This window comes from Caretta caretta, chromosome 3 (genome assembly GCF_965140235.1).
Source record: "Caretta caretta isolate rCarCar2 chromosome 3, rCarCar1.hap1, whole genome shotgun sequence".
NCBI classification, from domain to species: Eukaryota; Metazoa; Chordata; order Testudines; family Cheloniidae; genus Caretta; species Caretta caretta.
This window is the reverse complement of record NC_134208.1, coordinates 167,734,511-167,750,670: the sequence shown is the minus strand read 5'-3', so window position 1 is coordinate 167,750,670 and position 16,160 is coordinate 167,734,511. Positions and strand designations below refer to the sequence as shown.

The 16,160-nt window shown below is 41.8% G+C and overlaps 1 protein-coding gene across 2 annotated transcripts in view; it reads left to right on the top strand.

Moving 5' to 3' along the window:
* Window positions 1–16,160, top strand: part of FLVCR1 (FLVCR choline and heme transporter 1) — a 34,862-nt gene that overhangs the window by 1,235 nt on the left and 17,467 nt on the right. For both annotated transcript variants that reach the window (XR_007355675.2, XM_048843138.2), the window contains exons 2-8: window positions 4,088–4,232; window positions 9,631–9,771; window positions 12,563–12,630; window positions 12,885–12,988; window positions 13,971–14,081; window positions 15,595–15,700; window positions 15,948–16,059. Coding sequence is in view for 1 of the 2 variants with exons in the window: in XM_048843138.2 (XP_048699095.2) it covers window positions 4,088–4,232; window positions 9,631–9,771; window positions 12,563–12,630; window positions 12,885–12,988; window positions 13,971–14,081; window positions 15,595–15,700; window positions 15,948–16,059 (787 nt within the window). In the remaining variant the exon portion in view is untranslated. The remainder of the gene's footprint in view (window positions 1–4,087; window positions 4,233–9,630; window positions 9,772–12,562; window positions 12,631–12,884; window positions 12,989–13,970; window positions 14,082–15,594; window positions 15,701–15,947; window positions 16,060–16,160) is intronic.

The following is a 16,160-nucleotide window of genomic DNA, read 5'->3' as shown; positions in this document are numbered from 1 at the left end:
TTTTGTGCGTTCTCCCCACAAACTAATGTGATTTTTTCCTTGCAAATGAGTGCGGCAGGCCTACATAAGTGAAAATCTAAACTAGTTAGTCATTTCAAAGCTGGCATTGTATGAGAAACCTGACTGCTCTGATTCAGCATCTTTTCTGAAGTTTTCAAAGGCACATGGCTGTTAGAGGCTCATTATAATTTAATGGAGGCTTTGGCTGATGTATTTCTTTTAAACTAAATGTTATAGAAGCTAAATTATCTGTCCCTTATAATCCAATATGGAAAGTACTTAAACAAACCACAGAGGATCATAGAATATCAGGGTTGGAAGGGACCTCAGGAGGTCATCTAGTCCAACCCCCTGCTCAAAGCAGGACCAATCCCCAACTAAATCATCCCAGCCAGGGCTTTGTCAAGCCTGACCCTAAAAATATCTAAGGAAGGAGATTACCACCTCCTAGGTGACGCATTCCAGTGTTTCACCCTCCTAGTGAAAAAGTTTTTCCTAATATCCAACCTAAACCTCCCCCACTGCAACTTGAGACCATTACTCCTTGATCTGTCATCAGCCACCACTGAGAATAGTCTAGATCCATCCTCTTTGGAACCCCCTCTCAGGTAGTTGAAAGCAGCTATCAAATCCCCCCTCATTCTTCTCTTCCACAGACTAAACAATCCCAGTTCCCTCAGCCTCTCCTCATAAGTCATATGTTCCAGTCCCCTAATCATTTTTGTTGCCCTCCGCTGGACTCTTTCCAATTTTTCCACATCCTTCTTATAGTGTGGGGCACAAAACTGGACACAGTACTCCAGATGAGGCCTCAACTATGTTGAATAGAGGGGAACGATCACGTCCCTCGATCTGCTGGCAATGCCCCTACTTATACATCCCAAAATGCTATTGGCCTTCTTGGCAACAAGGGCACACTGTTGACTCATATCCAGCTTCTCGTCCACTGTAACCCCTAGGTCCTTCTCTGCAGAACTGCTGCCGAGCCATTCGGTCCCTAGTCTGTAGCGGTGCATGGGGTTCTTCCGTCCTAAGGGCAGGACTCTGCACTTGTCCTTGTTGAAGCTCATCAGATTTCTTTTGGCCCAATCCTCTAATTTGTCTAGGTCCCTCTGTATCCTATCCCTACCCTCCAGCGTATCTATCTCTCCTCCCAGTTTAGTGTCATCTGCAAACTTGCTGAGGGTGCAATCCACACCATCCTCCAGATCATTTATGAAGATATTGAACAAAACCGGCCCGAGGACCGACCCTTGGGGCACTCCACTTGAAACTGGCTGCCAACTAGACATGGAGCCATTGGTCACTACCTGTTGAGCCCGACAATCTAGCCAACTTTCTATCCACCTTATAGTCCATTCGTCCAGCCCATACTTCTTTAACTTGCTGGCAAGAATACTGTGGGAGACCGTGTCAAAAGCTTTGCTAAAGTCAAGGAACAACACGTCCACCGCTTTCCCCTCATCCACAGATCCAGTTATCTCGTCATAGAAAGCAATTAGATTAGTCAGGCATGACTTGCCCTTGATGAATCCATGCTGACTGTTCCTAATCACTTTCCTCTCCTCTAAGTGCTTCAGAATTGATTCCTTGAGGACCTGCTCCATGATTTTTCCAGGGTCTGAGGTGAGGCTTACTGGCTTGTAGTTCTCAGGATCCTCCTCCTTCCCTTTTTTTAAAGATGGGCACATTAGCCTTTTTCCAGTCGTCCGGGACTTCCCTGGATCGCCATGAGTTTTCAAAGATAATGGCCAATGGCTCTGCAATCATATCCGTCAACTCCTTTAGCACTCTTGGATGCAGCGCATCCAGCCCCATGGACTTGTGCTCGTCCAGCTTTTCTAAATAGTCCCGAACCACTTCTTTCTCCACAGAGGGCTGGTCACCTCCTCCCCATGCTGTGCTGCCCCGTGCAGTAGTCTGGGAGCTGACCTTGTTCGTGAAGACAGAGGCAAAAAAAAGCATTGAGCACATCAAAGAACAAAACTGGGGTAACATCACCAAGTAACTTACAAAGTGCTTGTTTCAAATATGTACAGCATGGTTCCATTTTTAAGAGTTTTTCAGAAAAACTAATCCAATGAAAGTTAGGTAAACAATGAAAAAAACTAATGGAGAAACAAGCTTCAGTTGAGACTTGTAATGAGGTGAAAGGTCTGTTTAGCTTTGTGTTAAATAACTGATTATCATTTTCCCAAACAAAAAGAAGAGAGAATAAATACACTAACAAATACTACTGTAATACTGCAGCATCCGGGGTGGAGGCGAGAAGATCGTGGGGGATGAGAGTCATGTGGAGATGTAGGCAGGGCTTGTGGTCTGAGAGTGAGCTTGGGGCAAATTGTCATTCAGTCCTTCTGAATCGGAGCAATCCTTGCATCAAGGCTCTCTATGATGATGCTGCCTTGGTGTGCTAGGCTACTTAAGTATTAGCTCTGTGGAATCCCTTTAAGAACTGATTACTCCTATTCCCTGCGCACATCCATGACTCCACATCTCAGACCCTCATGTGGTGTTTCTATGGGGGATGCCATATGGAGGAGGGATGCTGGGGGTAGGCAAGAGGACCTGCCCCTTTCATGCTCCTAAACTCAGGTAGAAGTCTTCATGCTCACCAGCTGTAGTCCTGATCTGATGAACCAGTTCAGGACAAACAGACTGGGATTACCCTTTGGTGAGCCTCAGTAATCTTGCCAGCACGACTGGATAATTCATGAGAGGAGCTGATAATTTCACTCTTGTTCCACTGGAAGTCATCTTACCCGACTATAAGAGTGAGTTAGTTAGTACTAAGGCTATGTTTTAGTCATGGGTATTTTTAGGAAAAGTCATGGACAGGTCACGGGCAGTAAACAAAAATTCATGGCCCATGACCTGTCCATGACTTGTACTATATTCCCCTAACTAACACTTGGGACCATGGGTGCTCTCGGGGAATGGTCGGGGGGGCACCACAGGGACTGTGGCGTGGCCCGGCACCCCCGCTGGTGCTGTATAGGGGGAGGTTTGGCAGGGCTGGCAAGCTCCCTAGTCGGCTCCGGGTGTTCCTGCAGCTCCTAGGGGGAAGGAAGGCCAGTGGGGCTCCCTGCGTTGCCCTCGCCATGAGCTCTGGCTCCACAGCTCCCATTGGCTGGGAACCACAGTCAGGCGGTGCCTGCGAGCGTGTGCAGCGTACTGAGACCCCTGGTCCCTCTGCTTAGGAGCTGCAGGAACATGCCGGCAGCTTCCATGGAGCCTCCCCGAGGTATGTGCTGCCCCGCACCCCAACTCCCTTCCCCAGCCCTGAGCCCCCTCCCACCCAAACTGCCTAAGCAGCGGCCAGTAACGAGACAAAACCAAGAGAAATTTAAAGAAACTATGCTTATGCCTGCAGAAATTTTCAAATGTTTTACATACCAGGAGCCAAATTTTAAGTCATAGCCTTCTATTTTTCTTGAATTAGAGGCTGAATTGAAACTGGCCCAAAACATAAACCTGCTATTTTTGTATTTTATGGCACTTCTTGTCAGGCTTAATAGTAACTGAAAATGTGTTTCTACAAAGGCATTCCCTTCCCAGTTGCCAATCTCTTCCTGATTAATCCTGCAGTGAAAATATAATGCTGAACTTCCCTTTTATAACATCAGGCTGTGAAGTCAAATGCAGGATTATGATCAAGAACGAGGGAAGACTGGTTTGTAAGAGAAACGCATGTCCTGTCTAGATGTACTGTACATTCAGTTACAGAATGACAAGCCAAGTAAATGTCTGTGCATAAAGCAGTGTTCTCATATGAAATTTCCTCCTTACAGAAGGACTTCCATAATTTTTTTTGTTGTCAGTGTGTAACATTCCAACTGTAGCATTGCAGTGAAGAGAGGAAAACTCGTTTATGGAAATATTGGCTGTTGGTTGTCAGTACAATTGACAGATCAATAACTGCTGCCCTTCAGTACAATGCAGGAACACTTTTCCTTTGTAATTCTTATTAATCACTTTCTGTGCTATAATATAAGCTCCGTATTCCACAGGTTAGGACTTTTTTCTTTGTTCTTTTGATTGCTTATGTTCACAGGAAAGTGTATTTGTTTTTTGTTTCTTTTTGCAGCTTGGCACGGCAATTGGCTTCTTGTTACCACCAGTTTTGGTTCCAAACACAGTTGATGATACTGATCTAATGGGGCATAATATCAGCATCATGTTCTATGGAACAGCAGCAGTATCCACACTTTTATTCTTATTAACATTAGTTGGTAAGTGAAACATTTCATATGGTGGCTGTGTGAGCAAAGCAATCCAGTAGTGACTCTAAACTCCATGAACTGCAGCTTTTAGAACAAATTGCAAATCCCACCTCTTTGACTTAGCTTTCCTTGGAATAAACTTATCAGTGTCTCACACCAAACATCTGCTTTCTGTCGAGATACTCTTAGCAAGTGGTGAATTAAATGTGCTTGTTTTTTGTTCTTGGGAGGCGCTGCTTACTATAATGGTAAGGGCTGTATAAGTATCTAGATAGGTTGAATTCATGTGCAAGTTTTGTTTGTCTAAAATAGTGTTTGCCTGCGTTTAACCATGCTATGTTGTGTTGTGGATCACCCTGAGCTGTAGAAAAAGACCTGAATAGACTTAGGCCTAGTCTGCACTAAAAAGAGTTTGCAGGAATAGCTAGATCTGCAAACTCTCCTAGTATAGATGCCTCTTATACCAAAAAGTACTTTTGTCAGAATAGCGAATATCAGCTCCCTAAATTATATGAGCTTTTCCCCACAAAAGCATGTTTTTTTTTTTGCCAGTATAACTGCATCTAATCTAGAGCTTTTGCTGTTATACAATGTTATTTAAAAAGAAAAATTACAACCCTGTTACTACATCAGCAGATGTTTTAAGAGTAGACTTAGCCTCAGTTTCCTGTTTTAACTTTAAATGAGTTGAAATGCCATTGGAGCAAAAAATTTGAGAATAAGTAAATTGTACACTGATAACACGTGAGGTGGTTTCTGCATGTTACCTCTTGTGGGATGTGCCCCAAGGTCCTCAAAAAGCAGTGGGTGTTGGGATTGCACAAGCATCGCCTCAAGGCACTGAATGTTCACAGGTGAGATTGTAAGAGCCTGGCCCCAGTTGCCTCAGTACCTTCCTTTTCTGTGGCTAGCTGCAGGTGTAGCAATGCAAAACTCCCTCAGTTTTGCTTCAGAGCAGAGATTGATGGAAACGCATTTAGAGATGTGTTCTTGTTAGGACTGGAGCAGAGTTCTCCTGTTCTGTGGATTTGTATGCACATTGGTGATCAGACAGGACAAGGCCTGTGTCATTCTGATCCCTCCTGTTTGGGCCAAGTAGTGCATCTTCTGGATCTGTCATGGTTGTCTTCAGAATGTCTAGCCCAGGCCGACAGCCTTGTTCTGCATCCCCAGGCCAAAGTCTCTTTATCTTGCAGCTTGGATTTTGAGACATCAGCTTCTGATCTAGTGTGTCCAGTAAAGTTACATTTCGTATTACAGTCCATAAAACCCTCCAGTGTTACTAACCGTGTTCATTTCTGTTATCTTTGTTGGCAGCAGATAACATGTCTCCATGCTCTGCTCCCTCTTAGTCTGTTTTTGGACTTGTTGTTATAACTGAAGTCTCTCAATTTTCTGCTATTCCTTCAGTTGACAACTGTAAAATATTCAGCCATCCCAACATCAGGAGATTCCCTAAAGGACTGATGTCGGTTTAAAGAAGTGTTCAGAAACAGGATCTTAGCTTAATGCTGCCGGAGTTAGAGTACTCCTTTTGAACCCTGGGGACAGTGTTCTTCATTCCAATGGTTGCTAAAAACAGTATTCTTAGGGCTGGTCTGACCTCAAAGCGGAATAGGGAACTTTCAGTGCACAGCAGCAGCGTCCATGGCACGCAGACTGTGTATAGCATCTTAGTGAGCAGTAGATTTACATCCCAGCTTGCCAGGCTCTAACCCTTCTAGACAAGCCCAAGGTCAGTTACATCTATGATAAATGAATGAGTTGCAGGCTTTCATAGTTGATACTCCCTTTGCTTTATTCCACATGGATACACATGTCTATGTTCCACATGTATAACTTTTACCTGAAGTTGAGCTTGATTTCCTCTTACACCAGATAAACTATCTCCTGTTTTCTTGATAAAACCTCCTTACCTGTCATTGGAAGGGTGGAAGGAGTTGTGAGGTTTTAGTGGGGTTTTGTTTGCTAAAGCTTCAGGAAGATGGATAGGACATTTGTGGTTTTATAAAGCTGGTGAGCTGCTCTTATTTTTCCAGTCTTCGATATTGAATTCACATTTCTCATTCACAGTCAATGTGAAAGCTGCTGATCAATACTGCAGATTGGTGATTGAGTGTCTAGTGATTACCAAATATCAGTGTATGAATTTATCTAACCTGAGGATGTCGAAAGTTTAAGGAAGTGGTAGGGGAAAAATGCTAATTGAATAAATCAAAATAATGAGAACTGAATCCTACTAAGATAAAATGTAAACACATTCAAGTATTGTTAAATAGCAAGTAAGAAAGGATTTGTGTTTAGACTTTATTTCATAAACGTTTATGTGCTTTCTGTTTTAGTGGTCCCACCTACAGTGAAATAAGGAAAAATACTAAATCATCAAATACAGCTGAATGCCACTTGAACAATATTTGACACTGGTTTTATATCCACAGCATATTGAACTAGTATGGTGTGACTATGTCTTTAGAGATATACACAAAGGTCAGAAAGGTTTTAATGGGTTCATTGACCTATTCGTATCCAAAAGATCCCTAAAGAAACTCCAGAGCCAATGGTATATTTACAGAAATCCAACTTTTAATACTATAAATAAAATAAGTTATACTACAGACTGTTAAGGGTCTGATACAAACGCATACCAAAGCATGTAAATTCAGGTACCACTAAAAGTTTCTTCTTGCCCTGTTCTCTTATGTTTGTGTATTGTAGAACCTTTAGTGATTGGGGTGAAATTCACCCTTTTGTAGAGGGTCTGCATGAAGACTTGTGTACCATTTAAGCCCTTTAAAATGGTGCATAAATGATGTAGAGGTCCTTGGCAGGTATTCTGCACAAAAATGTTATTTTTTTTATCTGTGATCTTTTGTCACAAATGTTACAATATTGAGATATAATGGAGTTAGCATAGCAGTGCACTTTCGGCCTTATAACTAAATAAGGGAGCTAGATTGACCCTCATTTTGCCACTGTAAGCAGAACATCTCAATACTTAAGACAAGGGCTAGGTGATCTGATTAATGTGATCCTGCTTCATTCCAGAGTGGATTGATTTTAATCTTGATATAATCAGCAAGCAGAAAACCTTGAGTTAAATCCTCACTTCTATTCTTTGTTTTGCTTTTGTACTTTTTAGTTATTTTCCTAAATAATAGCTGATTCTCATTGGTTGGTAACAATTGAAATATGTTGATTTGCTATTAAATGCCCTTATGCTAAGTTTTTGGTACTACTTTTTACTAAACTATATCTATACACATTTATTTTAGCAATTTTATACTTTAACATATATTCAGATTTTCTTAATTTTTATATTTTTATTGTGTTACAAAATGAAGAATGACACATTCCTTATTTGATTTTTTTTAGTTTTTAGCTTGTGATTTGTGGCAAACTGAATTTGAATGGAATTTGAAATTCAGTTAAATGTAGAAAAACAACATTTTAAAATTGCTTTTATTAGACTAAATTACTTGTTTTTCTATGTAACCACTATATTCAAAGTAATCAAAACATGTTTTGCATTAAAACTGCTTTATTAATCAAAGGAAGTATGGTCTGTAGATAGTGAATTAAAGTAATTGTTTCTTATCTGCATGTCCTTCAAGATTTTAGGGCTAGTCGATCTCTGACATCTTGTTCTTATTCAGTCATTGGAAGAGGAAAACAAGCTTTCCTGCTTTTTCAGCTCCCAGTCAGTTCCTTACCTTTGAATTGACTAGTCATTGAACTGAACTAGTGGAATAAACTGAAATGAAGAAAATATTCTCTCTGTACCTGCAGAAGAAGCTACTGCTGTCAAAAGCTGGCTTAGCACTTCAACAAACAGCTGGTTCCAGGTACTTAGCCAGTGACTTCCATCAGTTGAATGGTTTGACTCTAAAACTTAGGCAGCAAATGTACTAATAAAATATAATGTTTTAAAACAATTTAAATAGATTATAGTATGTTTAGGCCTTAATATCGGTTGTCATAGGTTGTGATAGCAATGGTATCTAAAAATAATATCTCCCATCAAACCAGGATTCAAAGAGGCTTTCAGGGAAAGTCAGCTGACTTCCTCTTTAGTACAAGGACAAGTTAGAGCATGAGAAGGAGCAATCAACAGTTAAAACACTCTTCCTTTTTTTCCAGTCCTCTAATGCACTGGTTATTTAAGCAGTCTGCAAAAGATTGTTACTATAGAACTATGGTTTTCTACCTGTGGTCCATGGACCCCTGGGGGTCCGCAGACTGTGTGCCTAAGATTTCCAAAGGGGTCCACATCTCCGTTCAAAATCTTTGGGGGTCCGCAAATGAGAAAAGGTTGAAAATCACAGCTTTAATGTAAGGGCAATAGCACAGATCAGATTTTCTCAAGTTTTGTTCTTCAGTTATCTGTGGGGCCAATCAGAAAGAAGACAACTGAGTTACTGTAACTTGACAAGTTTCCAGTGAAACAAAATGGTCTCCCTTGAAGGATATCTAGAGTAAAGGACACTTGGGGCTTATTTACATGAACATTTAGTTCGCAGCAGGCTGGGTTGTGAATATCCTAATCTACCCTGCTGTGGATTAACTGTGCATGTGGACCCTGCTGACACACTGTAACAGTTCATTAATGCGCTTTGATCTAGTCTGATCTTAAAGAGGACTAGAGCAAAGAGTGCTAATGAATTGTTTATGTGCGGAGCAGCGTCCACATGGGCATTTAGTTCATAGCAGGCTAGTGTGGGATAGATTCAGACCCCAGCTACTGCAAACTAATTATTTGTGTAGACAAGCCCTTAATCTTGGTCCTTTACTCTCAACCAGGAGGAAAATAAGTTCTTTAAAAAGAAGTTATGGTGGAGGCTTACCAATACTAATGCTTCAGTTTCAGGACTTGAACTGTTGCATCTTCTTTCTTAACTGAAGTTAGCTCAAGGTGTATTTAGGGAAGTGCTGATGCACTAGCTTGTTTACTTCTGGGACTCCAACTACAAACTGGACCAGGTCCAAAGAGAGTGGAATATGTTGATCCTGGTTTGGGTAAGCTGTTCAGTCATCTTGAAAAGAGAGACATAGTGCGCCAATTAATTCATGCCATCGCATGACTTGGGCATTTGCTTCGAGGAATTGTATTCTAAGATATAAGGGCCCAAACATGTGACCGATGAAAAATGTCTCTAGGGTATGTTTGTCAGTAGCACTCCAACCAGAGTGAATGGAGGTGGCATGTTCAGTCTGGCTAGCTCTTGTCAGAGGATAAAGTTGAATGGAAGACGTTTGTTGTTTACGCTTTCATAAAAATCTATTTTACCATGTTTCTTAAACCGGAACATTTTGTATTCACGTAAAATCCCAAGCCATTACTCAAGGTAAACTGGTAAAGGTAAGTAGGGTGAAAAACTCTATTAATGTTGTTCTTTTGTGTTTGTTCTAGTGTTTGATGAAAAGCCTAAATTTCCTCCAAGCCAGGCTCAAGCAGTTCTCCAGGACATTCCTCCTGAAGATTACTCTTATAAACAATCAATAATTAACCTGTTCAGAAATATTCCTTTTGTGCTTTTGATGATCAGTTATGGTGAGTGTTGCCTTTTATCTTTAGGCTGGTAATAAAGGCCAGATACATTCCTAGAGTCCATCCAATCTTTGCCATGCTATCACTCATTTAACAGCTTGAGATCAAAAACTGTGCGTGGCCTGTGGTCTTCTCAAAAACCATGAGCAGAATTCAGTGCATCATAGTACTTTTGGGGGAAGCAGGTAGATGAAAGGCTGTCATTAGCTCTACACCGGACATCCTTCACCCCCTATAGTAGGACTGCTTACACTAATTGTACTGGTTTCAGAGTAACAGCCGTGTTAGTCTGTATTCGCAAAAAGAAAAGGAGTACTTGTAGCACCTTAGAGACTAACCAATTTATTTGAGCATGAGCTTTCGTGAGCTACAGCTCACTTCATCAGATGTATACCGTGGAAACTGCAGCAGACTTTATATATACACAGAGAATATGAAACAATACCTCCTCCCACCCCACTGTCCTGCTGGTAATAGCTTATCTAAAGTGATCATCAGGTGGGCCATTTCCAGCACAAATCCAGGTTTTCTCACCCTCCACCCCCCCACACAAATTCACTCTCCTGCTGGTGCTAGCCCATCCAAAGTGACAACTCTTTACATAATCAAGTCGGGCTATTTCCTGCATAAATCCAGGTTTTCTCACATCCCCCCCCACCCCATACACACACAAACTCACTCTCCTGCTGGTAATAGCTCATCTAAACTTGTGAGAGTGTTGGGTCATCCTTTAGGATAGGTTGTAGATCCTTAATAATGCGTTGGAGGGGTTTTAGTTGGGGGCTGAAGGTGACCGCTAGTGGCGTTCTGTTATTTTCTTTGTTAGGCCTGTCCTGTAGTAGGTAACTTCTGGGAACTCTTCTGGCTCTATCAATCTGTTTCTTTACTTCTGCAGGTGGGTATTGTAGTTGTAAGAAAGCTTGACAGAGATCTTGTAGGTGTTTGTCTAAAACTAAAACCCCTCCAACGCATTATTAAGGATCTACAACCTATCCTAAAGGATGACCCAACACTCTCACAAGTCTTGGGAGACAGGCCAGTCCTTGCCTACAGACAGCCCCGCAACCTGAAGCAAATACTCACCAACAACCACATACCACACAACAGAACCACTAACCCAGGAACTTATCCTTGCAACAAAGCCCGTTGCCAATTGTGCCCACATATCTATTCAGGGGACACCATCACAGGGCCTAATAACATCAGCCACACTATCAGAGGCTCATTCACCTGCACATCCACCAATGTGATATATGCCATCATGTGCCAGCAATGCCCCTCTGCCATGTACATTGGTCAAACTGGACAGTCTCTACGTAAAAGAATAAATGGACACAAATCAGATGTCAAGAATTATAACATTCATAAACCAGTTGGAGAACACTTCAATCTCTCTGGTCACGCAATCACAGACATGAAGGTCGCTATCTTAAAACAAAAAAACTTCAAATCCAGACTCCAGCGAGAAACTGCTGAATTGGAATTCATTTGCAAATTGGATACTATTAATTTAGGCTTAAATAGAGACTGGGAGTGGCTAAGTCATTATGCAAGGTAGCCTATTTCCTCTTGTTTTTTCCTACCCCCCCCCCCCCCCAGATGTTCTGGTTTAACTTGGATTTAAACTTGGAGAGTGGTCAGTTTGGATGAGCTATTACCAGCAGGAGAGTGAGTTTGTGTGTGTATGGGGGTGGGGGGGATGTGAGAGAACCTGGATTTATGCAGGAAATAGCCCGACTTGATTATGTAAAGAGTTGTCACTTTGGATGGGCTAGCACCAGCAGGAGAGTGAATTTGTGTGGGGGGGTGGAGGGTGAGAAAACCTGGATTTGTGCTGGAAATGGCCCACCTGATGATCACTTTAGATAAGCTATTACCAGCAGGACAGTGGGGTGGGAGGAGGTATTGTTTCATATTCTCTGTGTATATATAAAGTCTGCTGCAGTTTCCACGGTATACATCTGATGAAGTGAGCTGTAGCTCACGAAAGCTCATGCTCAAATAAATTGGTTAGTCTCTAAGGTGCTACAAGTACTCCTTTTCTTTTTACTAATTGTACTAGCACTTCTGACATTAAGATTGGGCCTGGAATGACTGAAGCTTAATTGATGTGAAGCCTTGACAAATCATAGTCTTTATAGCTGCTAAATGATTAAGAGAGTAGTTCTGGGGGGACAAATGTCATGTAGCATGGTAAATGTCTCTAGTGTAGACACAGCCTGGGAGAGCAAGACTTGCTGAGGAAAGTAGCTTTATTGCTTTGTTTTTCTCTGATGTGTGGAAGACCTAGGGAAACAAACTGTGGGAACAATGAAGCTGACTGTATACAAAATGCTTTTAAATGCACAAAGCAAACCCACTGAGGAAAGCATAAATATGTCTTCTCTAATCTCTCTAAGTTATTGTTATCTTAATTACCATTTTTAAGAATAGGTAAAATACATTTGGACACGTGTGATTTTTAATTTGAGTGCTTCCTTTTAAGGAGTAGCTAACATAGACCCCTAAAATTGTCATTCTAATTCAACTCATTCAGACAGATGGTGGCTTGAATGCTAGCCCTTGAGAGTCTGGGCACAGATTATAGCGGAAGGTCAGGGGCGCTTTAGGATACAGAGAAACCTTTTACCAAAAAAAAAAAAAAAAAAAGGCAATAAGTAGACATTGAGCTGGTGACTTACTGAGTTTCCTGGTGGGGAATGTTGCTTCTTTTAATGTAAACGTTTGATTATTATTGCCACTTACAATATGGTTAATGATATGGAGGGTACATCATGTTGTTTTGCTATTGCAGGTATGATGACTGGGGCATTTTATTCTGTCTCCACATTATTGAACCAAATGATAGTAACATATTATGTGGTAAGTTTCTCTGGAATCCTTTGCTTTTTTATTTGTATATCTGCAGAGTTGGTTTCCCAGGTGTGGACATTTGTGGACATTTGTGTGATCAAGGATTCAGTCTCCTTTGTAGTCCCTTAAAATTGCATACTCCATACAGTTATGGAGGTGATAAGTACTAGTGTTTGAATTTATAACTGTCAAGAGGTCTGAGAGCCTGACTCCTTGAGTGGAAGTGACTTATTAATAAACACCATATAAATATTTGTTGAAAGGGAGAAGAAGTGAATGCTGGGAGGATTGGCTTGACACTGGTGGTAGCAGGAATGGTGGGTTCCATTATTTGTGGTTTGTGGCTGGATTACACCAAAACATACAAGTAAGTGAGTGAGTGGAGTTGGGATGGGCGGGGGTAGGGCAGATGTGTAATTGTTGGGGGGGAGGGGAGTCTTGTATAAAAATACAAAGATTCAAGTGCACCTTTGTGGAAGGGAAATGATTAAAAAAAAAAAACATCAATATGTCCATGATTTTTCTTTGTCCTTGAGGGAGTGCCATGACTGAGACTGAGGTAGGAGTCTTAGAGTCTATCTCATTGGTTTCTGGCCAGAATGAGGTTGGGGCAGGGTTGGGCTGAGTCCACTATGGGGTGATGTGAGAATTTGTAGGGGTTTCTGTCTATCCCTGTGGCTGGAGAATGCATGCATGCATGATGTTAGCAAAATAGGAAAGGCATCTTGGGTTCCAGCAGACCCACCTCTCCCGATTCTATCTTGTTCCAGCTTTGACCCAACAAGTTCCTCCTTTGGTGGAGCATACTGGCTTCACCACATTTTAAATTAGGAGCTTAATTTATTTATTCAAATTTTTGCACCCTCTACTGGGTCTTTAAATAAGCATAACTCAGCTTTTAATCCAGCGGATGTCCGTGGAGCAGAACACTGTTACAGGCTCTGTAGAATGCGTATGCTGTGGTATTTAGCAAACATGTATAAGGGAAATAGGGGATGTTGATTTTCAAAACAAGAACGGTCTTAGAGTGAAGTTCTTATTTCAGTGTTTCTTTATTATAAATTATGTACAGTAGCTTTAATAACCCTAGTGGATGGTAATGCAGTAGAATGGTTGCCCTGCTGCATATGATTGGCTAATAAAACTAATGTGTGCCTCAGTTGCTCAGACTGCATCCATTAGCACAATTTGTATATATATGAGTTGGAATTACCTGAAGCAGATTTTTAAAACTCATATTTCAATTATAGCAAAGAGAATATGTAATATTCACATGATGTCCATGTTAGACAATATGTATTGCCTTCTCAGATTTACGGTGGGTATTTTCTCTTGGCTTTTGTTTGCAGACAGACTACTTTAATCGTTTACATTCTCTCATTTGTTGGAATGATCATATTTACTTTCACCCTGGACATTGGACACCTTGTAATAGTGTTTGTGACTGGAGGAGTGCTTGGGTAAGGAATCAAAGGGGAAAGGAAGACCTGTTGTAATTCCAGTTAAAAACTATATTTGAAGGTATCTAATGGCTTTTTTTAAACTAAAAGACTATACCTGTAAAACTCCCTTTCCATACATATGACCTATCCTATACTACATGTACAATGGGTGAGTGGACCAAATTCTGGTCCGCTGAGGTCAGTAGATTTACTCTCAATTTTCACCAGTGTGATGAAGACCAGAATTTAGCTTTCTTATATGAGCCTGATCCAAAGCCCATTGAAACAAATGAGTCTTCCCATTGACTTCAGTGGGCATTGGATCAGGCCCCCAAATAAACAAAAGTAGTGGGGTTGGGCATTTGAGCTCACTAATAATAATTGCTACTATGTACAATTTATATTTTTCTAGCAACCAAAATATGTTAGGCACATCTCAAATGCAGAGGAAGATGCAGTCCTTGCCCCCAAGAGCATATAATCTAAAAAAACAAAGAGAGGTGGGGAAAGGGATAGACAGGTGAAGCGACTGGGGTGATGATAGGCGTTAAGTCTAAGTTATAATTGTAAAAAGTAAGTACACTGAGTTCCCATCTGCCCTCCATTCACTTCCCCTAATTTCCACAGCAGTCCCCAGGTGCAGTTCTAGTGTCTTTACTGATGGTCAATCCCGTTCCTCCACAGCGGGGTGGGCACACTTTTTGGCCCGAGGGCCACATCTGGATATGGAAATTGTATGGGGAGCCATGAATGCTCACAAAACTGGGGGTTGGGATGCAGGAGGGGGTGAGGGCTCTGGCTGGGGTTGGGGGTTCTGGGGTGGGGCCAGAAATGAGAAGTTCAGGGTGCAGGAAGAGGCTCTGGCTGGGGGTGCAGGCTCTGGGGTGGGGATGAGGAGTTGGGGGGTGCAGGAGGGTGCTCTGGGCTGGGACTGAGGGGTTTGGAGGGCAGGAGGGGGATTGGGGGAGGGGGTCAGGGTGCAGGGTCCGGGCGCGCTTATCTCAAGCAGCTCCCAGAAGCAGTGGCACGTCCCACCTCCATCACCAATGTGGAGGCGCGGCCAGGTGGCTCTGCATGCTGTCCTGTCTGTAGGCACCACCCCTGCAGCTCCCATTGGCCGTGGTTCCTGGCCAATAGGAGCTGCGGGGGTGGTGATTGCGGCAGGGGCAGCGTTCAGAGCCACCTACCTGCCCCTATGTGTAGGAGCCGGAGAGGGGACATGCCGCTGCTTCCAGGAGCTGCGTGGAGTCACGGCACAGATCGTTTATGAATGAGAACCAGACAAACATGTCAGGACTAGAATGGTGGAAGGATATGAGAATGACATTGTAAAACAAGGGCAGATAAGTTGGGAGGGCCAGATTAAGCCCTAAACTATATAAATTCTTGAAATCAAGCACATAACACTGTAACCTGATACTTTAAAATTACCTTTTGTTCAGGTTTGTTTTTCATATCCATAGCAATGGAATAGAGCCACACTTAGGATACTCTTGTTCTCACCTTTTTTTTTTTTTTTTCCCCCCTTCAGCTTCTTCATGACTGGTTATCTCCCACTTGGCTTTGAGTTTGCTGTGGAAATTACCTACCCAGAGTCTGAAGGCACTTCATCAGGACTCCTTAATGCTTCAGCACAGGTTATTGCAGACTTATTCTTGTAAATGAGGGTAACATTTAATAAAGCCTCTCTGCCTGAATTTTTGGGGAAACAGTCTAGATTTGACTGCTGGCATTTTATTGTGCTCCTATAGTGTGTGTTTGTTTACCAGTCTCTAGACTGGTAGAATAACTATAATACACTGATCTGAATTTTTGTAAGCTAAATTAGAAGAGATTTACTAAATGAGTCTAATAAAATCTGAAATGTTTTATGATTGATTACAGATATTTGGGATTTTCTTTACACTGGTTCAAGGAAAGCTCATAACAAATTATGGCCCTCGTGCAGGAAACCTTTTCCTCTGTGCTTGGATGTTAATAGGCATTATTTTAACAGGTAACTAATCACATTTGCTATTTACCTTTATTTATGTAGGTATTTTTGTTCTTTGTTGATGAGTTAATGTCTCCAACAAAGCAATAGAGTTTAAACACAGT